Source organism: Alosa sapidissima, chromosome 7 (genome assembly GCF_018492685.1).
Source record: "Alosa sapidissima isolate fAloSap1 chromosome 7, fAloSap1.pri, whole genome shotgun sequence".
NCBI lineage: Eukaryota > Metazoa > Chordata > Actinopteri > Clupeiformes > Clupeidae > Alosa > Alosa sapidissima.
Genome location: NC_055963.1, coordinates 6,364,800 through 6,377,770, shown reverse-complemented (window position 1 = coordinate 6,377,770; position 12,971 = coordinate 6,364,800). Strand labels below are relative to the sequence as shown.

The 12,971-nt window shown below is 39.5% G+C and overlaps 2 protein-coding genes across 3 annotated transcripts; both read left to right on the top strand.

Annotated features, from left to right (window-relative positions):
* Window positions 1–8,402, top strand: sars1 (seryl-tRNA synthetase 1). The gene is made up of 11 exons (XM_042099050.1): window positions 1–227; window positions 1,205–1,275; window positions 1,598–1,678; window positions 1,850–2,008; window positions 2,347–2,490; window positions 3,539–3,694; window positions 3,791–4,012; window positions 5,118–5,247; window positions 5,387–5,544; window positions 7,246–7,375; window positions 7,493–8,402. Exons 1-11 carry the CDS (start codon window positions 92–94, stop codon window positions 7,648–7,650), a joined length of 1,545 nt encoding a protein of 514 aa, XP_041954984.1. The 5' UTR covers window positions 1–91; the 3' UTR covers window positions 7,651–8,402.
* A 31-nt stretch (window positions 8,403–8,433) lies between these two features.
* Window positions 8,434–12,916, top strand: LOC121713980 (PTB domain-containing engulfment adapter protein 1-like). 2 transcript variants are annotated; one of them, XM_042099103.1, is made up of 9 exons: window positions 8,434–8,509; window positions 11,237–11,286; window positions 11,413–11,484; window positions 11,720–11,815; window positions 11,965–12,102; window positions 12,190–12,294; window positions 12,394–12,453; window positions 12,580–12,658; window positions 12,753–12,916. In XM_042099103.1, the coding sequence occupies exons 2-9, from the start codon at window positions 11,245–11,247 to the stop codon at window positions 12,800–12,802; spliced, it is 642 nt and encodes a 213-aa protein (XP_041955037.1). In that variant the 5' UTR covers window positions 8,434–8,509; window positions 11,237–11,244; the 3' UTR covers window positions 12,803–12,916. The 2 variants fall into 2 exon arrangements, with proteins under 2 accessions (XP_041955037.1, XP_041955036.1); XM_042099102.1 differs by lacking the exon at window positions 8,434–8,509 and adding an exon at window positions 10,990–11,088.
* The last annotated feature ends 55 nt before the right edge of the window (window positions 12,917–12,971 follow it).

Here is a 12,971-nt window from a genome sequence, read left to right as displayed (position 1 = left end):
TTTTCGTGCTAGTGTTTGCTGTTAGCTGTTAGCAGTTCGTTCATTTGACTGGTTCAAGCTTCGGTAGTGTAACCAACGTTAGCATACAACCATGGTGCTTGATCTAGATTTGTTCCGCACTGATAAAGGCGGAGATCCCGAAATCATTAGAGAGACACAGAGGAAAAGGTTCAAAGATGTGTCGCTGGTGGATAAACTGGTGCTGGCAGATACAGAATGGAGAAAATGTAAGTGGCATATATCGCAAGCTACCAACAGCACTGTCTGGTCCACATGGATAGCGTTATTTCATAGTTCATAGCATTGGCTAGCTTTCCAAATTCACACAAACCGGGACGTCTTTAACTGTGTCGTTCAGAGATGTTCAAACTACGTTGTAATCGCTCGCTGTAATCAGAAATAGTTGATTCCAAACAATAATGAACGTTGTTCAAGTACTTTACAGTTGTTTAAACATCAGCTTGCTTGCCACGTTAGCCTGTACCAGTTAGCTGCCGGTAAAATGGCTAACGTGTGTCGCACAGCTGTTAAGTGTCTCTCATGTAAAGACATTTGTCTGTCGTGTGGTTGTAAGCAGTTGTTTGATTTTTAGTGTAAGGTCAATGTACCATTGACAAGTATGTGTATTAAATAGCACGGTAAAGCGTAGCACTGTACATCAGTTGGGTTGCAGTAAGCAGGAAGTGTACTTGATTTAGCCATCTGCAGTGTCGTCAGCATGCAGTCAGTGCAATCTGATGCAATCCGGAGTGAAGCACAACACCCGTCACAGCTTTGCATGGATGCCTACTAAAAATCGCTGATGAAAATGATATTAGCTAGTGACATCGTAAGATGTTACACTGTAAAAAACAACAACAAAAAAACCCCAACAGTTTTTACAAACAATTTTAGTTTGCAGGATAACGTTAGGTGAACAAAAATGACTAGGGGCTATGGTCAAGATCAGAAGACCAGTATTTGTGTGTTTATTTGCGTGTTAGTAGGCTGGTTATCGAATATTTTTAATTTAAGTAAAAAGGTGGACTTAGAGATTCATATAGTCTATCTTTTATTTTTGTTGTTATGCATCATAGACCTTCAGTGCAACAATACAGGAATGCAAGTGGGAAAAATGCCTTTATAAATCTGTCTTAATTAAGTGACTATTTCAGTGGAAGAGATTGCACGTGTATAATGACATAATGGTTGTTTTTCTTGTCAGGTCGTTTTACTGCAGATAACCTAAACAAGGCCAAGAACCTGTGCAGCAAGGCCATTGGAGAAAAAATGAAGGCGGGTGTCTTTTGACTTTCATGTCTATTAGTTTGGAATCCAAAAAATCTGTCTCACAAATTGGGACTCTCCCAACAGTGTATTGGGTTAACCGCACAAAACACTAATTTTTCTAATTAAAAGCTGATCCTTATAAACAGATGGTTTGCCATGGAATTAAGACAGCTATTCTGTAAGACTGCTTTTTTATTTCTGAAGAATCACAGAACCTTATAACTTGTCTTGAGAGACACTAGCACATCACTGTTATACAATAATCTGAATAACAAAATTAAATCGTGCTTTATAAAAAGTCAATAATGGGTTATTTTCCATGCAACAGAAAAAGGAGCCAGTTGGTGATGATGATTCCCTTCCCGAGGAGGCACAGAATCTGGAGGATCTCACAGCAGATACACTCTCAGTATGTTTTTCTGTTTGAACTAGGCAACATGTAGTTAAAGTTAGTTACACCTGTATATTTGTACAAACAAAAATATATTATTAAATCGTGTAAAGATACTCTGACAATTTACCGTGACCATATACACCTGACACTAGATGGAAACGGCATGCTTGACCTTGGCTTTTGCAGACGTTGACGGTAACTCAAATCAAGAAGATGCGGCTCTTGGTGGACGAGGCCGTGCAGAGGTCAGACAGTGACAGGTTGAAGTTGGAAAATGAGCGCTTTGAGTACCTGCGAGAAATTGGCAACCTATTGCATCCATCTGTGCCTATCAGCAATGACGAGGTTGGTGTCATGGACGGCTGCACATACTGGCCTAATGTGCACAGAGAAACTGGTGAAACTGGTGTGTTGTTGGTTAGGATAGTTGCAGCATTTTTCTTTGCATCACAATTGTGGAGAATGTATTTCAGATTCCATTGTATACCTGCTTAGTATTCTTCCATTAGTTTGTTTGGAAGGCAGAAGTGTTTAGACCTTTTACCTTCATTAAATTAAAGCAGAAAAGTGCATGCTATTTATTGCATTCAGGTAAAAAAAAAAAGTACACCATTAGAACTGCAAGTTGTTGTCATTTTTTCCTCTGCATTGTTTTTACTGTCTGACCTTTTCAACCCCCTAAGGATGCAGATAATAAGATTGAGCGCACCTGGGGCGACTGTAGCGTGCAGAAGAAGTATTCCCACGTCGACCTGGTTGTCATGGTAGATGGCTATGAGGGCGAGAAGGGAGCTGTGGTGGCCGGGAGCAGAGGCTACTTCCTCAAGGCAAGTTTATAGAGTCCCAAGAGGCAAAACTATTGGTTCAATAGATTTTGTGGACCAGTTTCATGGTGAGGTATTTGGTGCACCTAATGTACTTGTTTAAGCTTACTTTGGTTACATTATTCTCTTTTGTTCAAAATAGCTGCCATGTTGCTTTATTACACACAGTGTACATTTTGTACCTAACTGGTACATAGTTCATAGACTTAAATTGACTAGCTGGACGAAAGACTCTCGGTGGGTTTGTTTCCTGTGGAGCCAGGTGTGTTTGAACCTGCCGCTATTCTGAATGTAATTAGTGTCTATACGGACCCAGTTGGGTGTTGCACCTAGTGAATCAGCAAGTTACCATAAAGGACATGTAGACACTAATTCAAATCGCAGCAGCTAGGGTTCTCACAAAAACCAAAAGAACTGACCACATTACTTAGGGCTGTGTAATTAAGCCCAAGCATACACATGACAGAAGCATACCATATGACCGCAAGCATACACATGACAGAAGTAGAATTCTAAAGAAAAGGGCATTTTTATCAGACCATCAGCGAACATGTCACTGAATTTAATCCAAAATGCCTGATTATGCCACACACCACAGTATGTAATCACAATGTAATGCATCTGCAATATGTGCTGTTATGAATAAGTAGAATTTAAGACTTATTTAAGTTATACAAGTTATTTAATTTCACTTGTTATTTTCCTTGTTATAGCCTTTTAGTGATATTTCTCTGAGGTTGTGGAAATGATGATAAGGCTAATGTAACACAGTGCCCACTGTGCTCAACATTGCCTTGTCCATCATGTCACCTGTGCACGCTTAGGTTGATTTTGTTTGCAACAAAAACGCTGTGGCTAGAAGAGAGAGCTAGGTTTCTAAGACCCCATATGGAAAAATGCCCCTCCGACCTCCCTAAAATTGTACTGTTAATGTTTGCTTTTGTTCATGTAAAACACATTGAATGACCTCTGTGTATGAAATGTGCTATATAAATAAACTTGACTTGATTAGGATTGGAAGGATCTAAACATTTTAATCATGTTACCCTAGGGACCTCTAGTGTTCTTGGAGCAAGCATTGATCAACTACGCGCTGCGGATTCTCTACCACAAGAAGTACACCGTCCTCTACACACCCTTCTTCATGAGGAAAGAAGTCATGCAAGAGGTCGCCCAGCTCAGCCAGTTTGATGACGAGCTATATAAGGTATGCCATGGCAACCGTTTTGAGGCAAACTTATCTCCTCACTTCATTTTCAATTTGAGTTTTATACGCTCATTTGTGCATTGTACTTTAATGTAGGTGATTGGCAAAGGCAGCGAGAAGTCAGATGACACCAGTGTGGATGAGAAGTATCTGATTGCCACCTCTGAGCAGCCTATTGCAGCCTTCCTAAGGGACGAGTGGCTGAAGCCTGAGGAGCTGCCCATCCGCTATGCTGGCATGTCCACCTGCTTCAGACAGGAAGTTGGTTCTCATGGCCGTGACACACGAGGCATCTTCAGAGTTCACCAGTTTGAAAAGGTCCGTTCCGAATCTAGTTTTGAATCATTTAAATATTTTCTTTTTATGGTATACTGTTGCTGCTGTGCTCAGAATATCAATATTGGGTCATTCTGAGCTTTTTGCTGTGCCGTCTCAGATTTTGTTCAAACTTTGTCTATATCAAGAATGGGTCCCAAAACCAAGGCCTGTAAAATATTTCAGATCAAATCCTATGTCATCATATTATTTTCAGCCCTTGAAATCACTTCAGTTTTACAGCCTGAAAATCACATAGTCTGGTAAGCAATGTTTGGGCATTAATATAATGAAAAGTGTTATTCATAGGCAGCCCAAACTTTGAAGGGTGGAAATCAATGAGAATGCAGTAAAATTTTTGAATGGTCCAGTCATACCGAGAACATGTCTGTCTTCCACTCTACAAAGTTTGGGCAGGCTAGGAATAATACTTTTCAAGATATTAATGGCCAAACAAGATGAGAGTGTGAAATAATACAAATCAAGGGGTGAAAAAAATTATGAAAACATTGGAATTGAAAAAAAATATTTTACAGGTCTAAATTGTGGGCCCTAAATATTAGGTAGACAAACTTTGGCAAAATCTGAGGTGGTGCAGCAACGGTTTTCCTGATTTGATTTGACATGGAATGACCCTAATTGCGATATATCATGTAGTACTTTGTGTTGGGGTTATTTCTTACCTCTGACAAGGAGGTAATGTTTTCACCTGTGTTTTGTTGTTGCTGTTGTTTGTTTGTTTGTTTGTTTGTTTGTTAGTAGGATTGGGCAAAAAGGATAATGAGAACTATGTAGATAGGTGTAGCATGGGCCAAGAATATTCCCATTAAATTCTGGGTGGATTTGACTAATGAAGTATCTGCTCAAATAACTTCACCCTCTAAAGTTGCAAGATTTTTTTCCTTTTACACTCAAATTGCAAGATACAGCATGACAGACTGTTGGGCTTTGGAGGTATGCACTTTACTGAGTGCATTTCTAGTTTTGCATCAACAATTGGTCATTTATACAATTACATACCCACACAATTACATACCCCGTCATAGATAATTCAACAATATTTCATAGTGCTCTTCAGAACTGATCACCATCTGGCCTCTACACACAGATCGAGCAGTTTGTGTATGCCTCCCCACATGACGGCAAGTCCTGGGAGATGTTTGATGAGATGATTGGAACAGCAGAGGAGTTTTACCAGACACTTGGAATCCCCTACCGCATTGTCAACATTGTTTCTGGTTAGTGCTCAGAGCTCCCAATCTAGATGTAACTAAAATGCATAGAAATCCATAATGTGCTATTTTAACTGGTTTCATAACACTTTTAATTAAGTAAACTAAGGAAGTGAATTGACCTTCATGTTTTGTCATTCCCAAGGGGCCCTGAACCACGCTGCCAGTAAGAAGCTGGATCTCGAGGCCTGGTTCCCAGGGTCTGCCGCCTTTAGGGAGCTGGTGTCCTGCTCCAACTGCACAGACTACCAGGCTCGCCGTCTGCGCATCCGATATGGACAGACCAAGAAAATGATGGACAAGGTAGGAAAGACTAGATTATAAGACATTTGTAGATTACCTGTATCTTGATTTTCACTTTCCAATATCAGGCTAGGCTAATGCCATAGCCATTTGATTAAATTCTATTTAATATATCAAACTTCAGAAATGAAAAATATTTAAACCATGGGTTTTAAAAACTTCTGAGGTCTACACTTTGCCACCAGCATGGGGTGAGCTCTTAAGAGGGTTTTCTACGATTCATCTTATGATCGTTCGTTTGGTTTTTCCGACTGTTTCCCGAACATGCTCGTAGTGTGAACGCGCGTGCACTGCTCTTAGAGGGACACCAGGCAACGTTTTCGTGTTAATTAATCATCTTCGGAAGTTGGTATATGGTTAAATGACTCATTACAGGGCGAATGAAGACTCTCTCGCCCGCCCCTACTGCCTGTAAGAAGAATATCCCACTTGCAAGTTCGGTGTATCCTACCCGCCGACCGAAGCAGGATCAGTTTACATCCTGCATACAGCACAGAGGCAGGCTAACGAAACTCTAGCGATTGTTGCAAACGTGTGTATAATGGCAGAGCCAGTGAAGAAGCAGCGAAAACCCTTGACGGAAGATGCAAAGAAAAGGAAAAAAGCTTCAGACCGAGCGAGGGGGGAGTTTCGTAAAAGAAAAAGCATCAAGCTTGCCTGGTGTCTCTTTTAAGATGCTCTTAAGGGGAGCTGTCCACATTAATAGTTCTGAAATATCCTCTAATTTGATAGTGATGTCAGGTGACTGCACGTTACAGCTAAAGGCCTACCATTTAAACTTCGGATCTACACAATTCACATCAATACGAAAATAGAAACACTTTGACATCTGCATGTAAGCATCCCAAGTAGGCTAGGTTATATACCACACACAGACATAAATAATTGTAATTATTTAAGATTAGATTAGTTGCACCATGCAATATTTTTTCGTGGTGTCACTTAAGAACACGTTTGAAGATAAGAAAGAAGTCGAATAAGAAAGTGAGGAAATGTGTAGGCTTAGATTTTGATGCAGTACAGACTAAACCACATGCTCCTTTCTCTGCTTTTACCTCATGGGCCTAATAAATTATAGCCTTCACTTAGCAAAAATAATGGCAAACTATTCTGGCAGAGTCTCGTTTCATAACTGGATTGTATTTTTGTCCGCTTTTCATCACATTATTATGACCATTAAATGTAGGCTATACTATTTTGCACGCTAAAATCTGATTCATCAGATAAACACAATAAAGAATGGGAACGTAAATTGGATTATGTATTCTAAGTTGTAATTCCTCTGTATGTCCTGTTGGTGACCTCAGTGAGAAGTACTGTTAAGACGCTCTGAGCCAGTAACGAGAACTCTGGATCACTCGTAGATCTACAAGTGTTTTCACGACATTCTTAAGCTACGATGGTTTCGGGAAACAGTCGGCAAATCTTAAGACGTTTGTAAGAGGGACTTTACGATGCTCTTGGGCTTACGATGCTTTCGGGAAACTGGGCCCTGGGCTAGTGAGCAGTAGCCTGAAAGTTGTGGGTTCAATTCCCGGCTTCCACCATTGTGCCCTTGACAATGTAGTGCAGTTGACATATGTAAGTCACTTTGGACAACACCAGTGCTAAATGATAAAAGTATATGTAAATGAATATGGGTCAAATAAATTGATGAACTAAGGTGGTCACTTGCCAACATCTCTTTTTTTCTCTTCAAAGGCTGAATATGTCCACATGCTCAATGCCACAATGTGTGCAACAACTCGGGTCATTTGTGCCATCCTGGAAAACTACCAGACAGAGGAGGGCATCGTCATTCCAGAGAAGCTCCGTGAATTCATGCCTCCAGGTAGTAACACATTTTCGTATGCTGTTCTAGAGATGGCAGTTTATCAGCTGAAAGGCATCAATGTTTTTATTAATGGCTGTTTAACTGAATGACTTCCACTGACATACTCTGCCCTAGGACTGAATGAGATCATGAAGTTTGTGAAGCCAGCACCCATAGACCAGGAGATGAACAAAAAGCATAAAAAGCAGCAAGAAGGAGGGAAGAAAAAGAAGCAACAGACAGATGTCGACCTGCAGAACAAAGTAGAGAGCATGTCTGTCAATGACTCGTAGGCCCAACCTTCCATTCTCTCCTCCAATCCCTAGCCATCTCCCTCTTACTAGACTCAGTACTCCCCCTAGAGGCTGCTCCTGTTACAGTCCTCATCTTGCTTCCAGGCCATTATGTCACTGTACTGAGTCTTGCCTGGGGTCCATCATTATCAAATCTTACTCAACTCCACTATAAAAGCAGGTTAAATTACACAGGAAGTTTCAAGATACACTATCCAATAAAGGTCCTGCATCAGAAAAATGGAGCTGCAAGTTTAGCACGGAAATTTGAATATGGTTATCTGCCAACAGTTAGTAACGTTAGGTGAATTGGATAAATTATGAGAACATGTTGTTTTTACGCTGTGAGGTGGCACAAGATTCTTCGTGGTACCTTGGTCTTTAAAATGAATCCTCATTGTTATTGACAAGCTATGTGCTATGCTGTCTGATGTGTCCCTTGAGCAAACGTAACTCTTAGGTTCATGCTTTTGATCAAAATCTATACTCTTAATTACACAGTGAAAACATGCCGTTTGAAACTAGGATGTGCAGGTAACCATTCTGCTGGGTATCACTGCCATTTCCTGGCCCTAAGGCACTGATGGGCTTGAGATGAGCAGTGATGTTTTGCAGGTAAAAGTACCTTATCATCTAATTCATATCCTCTCTGCACCCCATGTGCTCTACATGGTCTGTTGTATGGTGTCACAACTGCAGTCCTGTATGAAGTATTAGTATCACACCTAAAATAAAACTTTATCGAAAAGCTACTTGCTTGATTGATTGGTGTTTTTACTGTTCACTAGGATATGCTTGCTGTCACATCCACCTTTCTGGGGTCTCAAAGGTGTGAGACAAAAGACCTGATGGAGATTGAGTTCCTCGTTGCATAGAATAAATACTGGAGTCACAGAAGCCCTTCCCTAAAAATCTCCATAATAGTGGAAGCAAGCCATGAAACATCCAACAATTATCCTGATCTGCTGCCAATATATTATGTAACCAGTTGGAATACCTACTTTATCCAAATGTACTTTAAGTAGGTTGTATATCTTAACAAAAAGCCAAAATATACCCATTACATTATAAGGCTATACCAAACTAATGTAAGTATGCAAAGACTGCCTCAAGGTTTGGGAAAGAATTTTGCTCCACAAAAATGGCGTACATCTGTCATTGTGCATACTTCATCATTGGCATGGAAAAGCAGCATGCTCTGTCATGCCCTCAATTGATTTATTATTTCTTCAGTTATAGATTCTGTAGTTTTTACAAGAAAGGAGCCTTCAGGTACAGATGAGGTAATGCACAAGGCATACCTGGACATACTGTCATTCATTTAACACTTTATTTCCACCTAGTTCTCATTTTACCTTGTCCACTTTGGATATTTCACCCTTTTTTTGAGCTAGTTTTGTAGTGATTCCACAAAGTGCTGCTGACACTACGTGTCAGTATTCTGTATTTCTGCTCACAACTGTGCACATTCTTCTGCATACACATATGTACACTACCATTCAAAAGTTTGGAGTCACTTAGAAATGTCCTGCTTTTTTAGAAAGAAATGGCTGATATTTAATGCAACATCTACAATATATACAAGTATACAGATGCCCATTATCAGCAATCATTCATTCAATGTACCAAAGGCACATTTTGTTTACTAATCTGATATCATTTTAAAAGGCTAACTGAGAAAATATTGGAGAACCCTTTTGCAATTATGTAAGCACATAATATAATCTAAAAACGGCTGCCCTGATTAATTTCTCAGTGACCCCAAACCTTTGAACGGCAATGTATGTCCCTAGGTATGTGAGGAGGGTTTCATGCCTTTACTGCTCCAAAATACCAGACAGGTGGGGTTATACAGCAGTTTGGTTCTTTTATGTTCGATCTCTTTAGCCAACACACCCCCACACCATGACACACCCCGTTTCTGTCACTGTAAATATTATGGTATCATGTTGGGAGAGCGTTGTAAGTATCCTCATAGGTAAACTGTCACACTGCTAATCCCTTTTGGGCACCATCTCAAAAGTGATTTGGATACATTGTGTGTCCCGCCCAAGTCAATATCTTTTCGTGTTACCTTTGATCAAGGTCACTGTGACGTGGGGTGAGGAAAACATTCCAAAATATACACTCCAAAATAAAAATATGACTTAGGCCTCTGACATTTAATGTAATATAAAATGCAATGTTTTTAGACTATGGGTGTTTATTAGGAGTCCAAGCAGAGAAGCTGCTGATCCCTATTGTATTATATGGATATTATTATTATACATCAGTGGTTCTCGAACTTTTTCTTTCATTCCCCACTTTTGAGGTGGGGAATTTTCAAGCCTTGTCAAAAAAAGAAAGGCATTATTAGAGATAGGCATAAAAACAAATCCTCCTGTTCATTGCACCCCACCTGTCATGTCTCTATTACACTTTAAGAACCATTGTACATAGTTTTTTTCTGCCTTAAAAGTAATTGCACCCGCTTTGTTTTCACCAATATTTTGACACTGAACTCTGGGCACATAAAATTGTTGAGTATGCAGCCCCACTAGGCTGATGAATATAAGCTTTGTGAAATGTACATATAAGCCCAAAGTTTGGCTATAGGCATTTTAGTTTCAAAAATTATTTAGGCAACCATGGACAGAGCATGTAAGAGTTGCGGTTGAAAACGAGTTGCTCGAGTAGGGGATTGAGAGAAGTTGAGAGGTGATTTATTTTATTTTATTGAAATGGTCAGTTGATTTAAAGCTTGCTCAAGGTGTTGAGTTCAGCTTGGAGTGTGAAATAGAAATAAATATGTTCATACTTCATGACACACAACACATTAAGTTAATCGGTATGTCTGCCTACCACAACCTTGTGTGGCCAGGAAAGTATTCGAGCCTGACCAGCTTTTTATTACACGAGGACATTCCTAAACTGGCACGCCAAGTTGAACTTTTGTAGCTTGAGAGAAAATGGTGAGGTGAGCCAGCCCAGGTGGTCATTCAGAAATAAAGGCCTTGCTTCATGTATGGCAAAGGAAAACTCACCTGCAGTTCACAGAAGTGTATACGTTTTATACCCAATATAAACATATTAGAGCACTGACATTGAAACTATGATATAATAGATTCATACTGTTTTATGCTTAGGTCTACACTGTTGATCTATCTAAGAAGAATCAATGCAATAATTGTATACCTACAAAATATAGATATATATTTTGCAATATACATGATAAGTAAACATGAAGCTTCAGGAAATAAGTGTATAATAAACTTTGTTTACAGTCACATCAGATATCTACCCAAGTAGGGACGAACTGAGGTGCAATAAATCCATATCAGAGTATTGTGCAGTAAGGAAGTAATTTCAGTAGTCAGTCATTAACTCAAACAGACTTTACGCCTGTTGGGCAGAGGAAAAAGAGCCGTCGTTCATTTGCTCACATTTATTTTTTAAAAGGTAAGAAAAATGTATCTTTAGAAATAACAAACCAATGTATTTCACTTCTTTGTCGAACATTTCTTCTGGCTCATCTCATTCCTCAACAGTAAAACATTTTGCTTAACTAACGTGTAATGCCATTAACATTTTTTTTGTCTTTTTATAGACCCAAAAATGATTGAATCTGAAGATAATGAGATTTCTTTCATAGTAAAAGTAAGTACTAAGAGAGGCTCTGTTGATGTAATACTTTCTTGGTACCCTTATAAGGGTACATATAATATGCTATATTTTATCTTAGGTAATCTGGTAATACTCCACCTTTTTTATTGTTCATGCTAGTTCCTTGGTCGCATTGAGGTTCGCCGTCCAGATGGAATGCAGATTTTGAATGAGGCTGCAGGGGTCTTGCTGGTACTGTGCTGGCGCTTTCAGCTCTCATTCGCTTAAATGGTCTTTTCTTAAGATAGGAAAAATTTCATACTAGGCTCTTTGAATCAAATGTATTAAACTTTTGACTATATCCTCAAGTTATAAGACTTTTTGTCTTATCATGAAAAGTATGATGAGTATGTAACTAAACCCTCAAATCCACACATTCAGTCCTTAAATCCCTAAACTTCATGTACTGTGTTGTTTACCCATGTAGAATCCTGACAAAAATGACAAAGAAACTGCAAAGAAGAGCAAAGCTTACCTTTTCTTATCAGTGAGCGGAATTGACATCCTAGAGTACAAAACAAAGGTAATATTCATAACATGCCATATTTCTGTTTCAATAATCATCCGAATCCCGATACAATTTTCAAATTAATGTATATGTCTGTGTTTTTAATAAATGGAGATCTGCTTTTATATGTTGCAATTCATCACAGACGACTTCTTCCTTTTCAGTTTATGATGCACTCATGTCGTGTGGAGTCAGTCTCTTTCTGTGCAGTCCACCAGACCATGCCCAAACTGTTTGGCTTTATAGCCAAAAATCCAGCCTCAGACATGTACCACTGCTATATGTTCCAATGCAAGAAGTTTGTGAGTATCACGTATCAACTTAACTACATTCCTGTTTAAAAGACCCTGAGTCTTTGGAATTAATTTCTGAATCCCTCTTCTCGTCAGTCACACCTGGTGGTCTCGCTCATTGGTGACACGTTCAAAGCCTGCTCTAAACAGGAAAAGGTCAGGGGCAGTCGTGATCTGGTGGTAGAGGCCCTGCGACTTCGGGTATGTGTCGATATTAGCAACACAATAAAATAGAGGGTATGACTTATGCATGTTCTAGAAGTAGACTGTGTGATTTACTTTTTTGCATTGCTGTCAAAGATCAAAGCACTTCAGAGAGAGAATGAATTGCTGAAAAGAAGACTTCGAGAAGCGGGAGGCGTACGTACACACACATACTTGTACACACACACACACAGATCACAAGTGTTACAGTTCTTTACCATTTTCTTGGCACTGTTACCACGCTCATGTGTGACAGACTGTTTGCAATACAACTGATTTCAGAGTTCAGAGGGAACCAGAAATTTAGATGGTGACAGTGACGCTGAGTCTTCCTCCCATTCCCAGTCAGACCTGTCAAAGGGTAGGCTACACATACAGATAACTTGAAACAGAAATGTGTATTTGAAATGCATTGTTTTTGTCCTCCCAGTTGAAAAGTATCTTTCTCTCCGCAGTGAGATTTAACTCTGATGGAGACAGAGTTCCTCTGATTAGGAACCGCTGAAAGAGATGCACTGAAAACCTCAACACTGAAAACAAGAAAGCTCTAGCCTCTAAAGAGTCACACCATGGACTACCTACCTTCATTTATAACAATAAAAATCACAGTGGTTGCAAATGTGTTGTGTTTATGTGTATTTTACTTTCATTAGTTTTTAGTAATCTCCCAGTAT

Coding starts and splice junctions, on each gene's coding strand:
- sars1 (XM_042099050.1), top strand. CDS start 92: ATGGTGCTTGATCTAGATTTGTTCCGCACTGATAAAGGCGGAGATCCC. Junction 2,491..3,538: donor GCAGAGGCTACTTCCTCAAG/GCAAGTTTATAG, acceptor ATGTTACCCTAG/GGACCTCTAGTGTTCTTGGA. Junction 3,695..3,790: donor TTGATGACGAGCTATATAAG/GTATGCCATGGC, acceptor ACTTTAATGTAG/GTGATTGGCAAAGGCAGCGA.
- LOC121713980 (XM_042099103.1), top strand. CDS start 11,245: ATGATTGAATCTGAAGATAATGAGATTTCTTTCATAGTAAAA. Junction 11,287..11,412: donor AGATTTCTTTCATAGTAAAA/GTAAGTACTAAG, acceptor TGTTCATGCTAG/TTCCTTGGTCGCATTGAGGT. Junction 12,103..12,189: donor TGTTCCAATGCAAGAAGTTT/GTGAGTATCACG, acceptor TCTTCTCGTCAG/TCACACCTGGTGGTCTCGCT.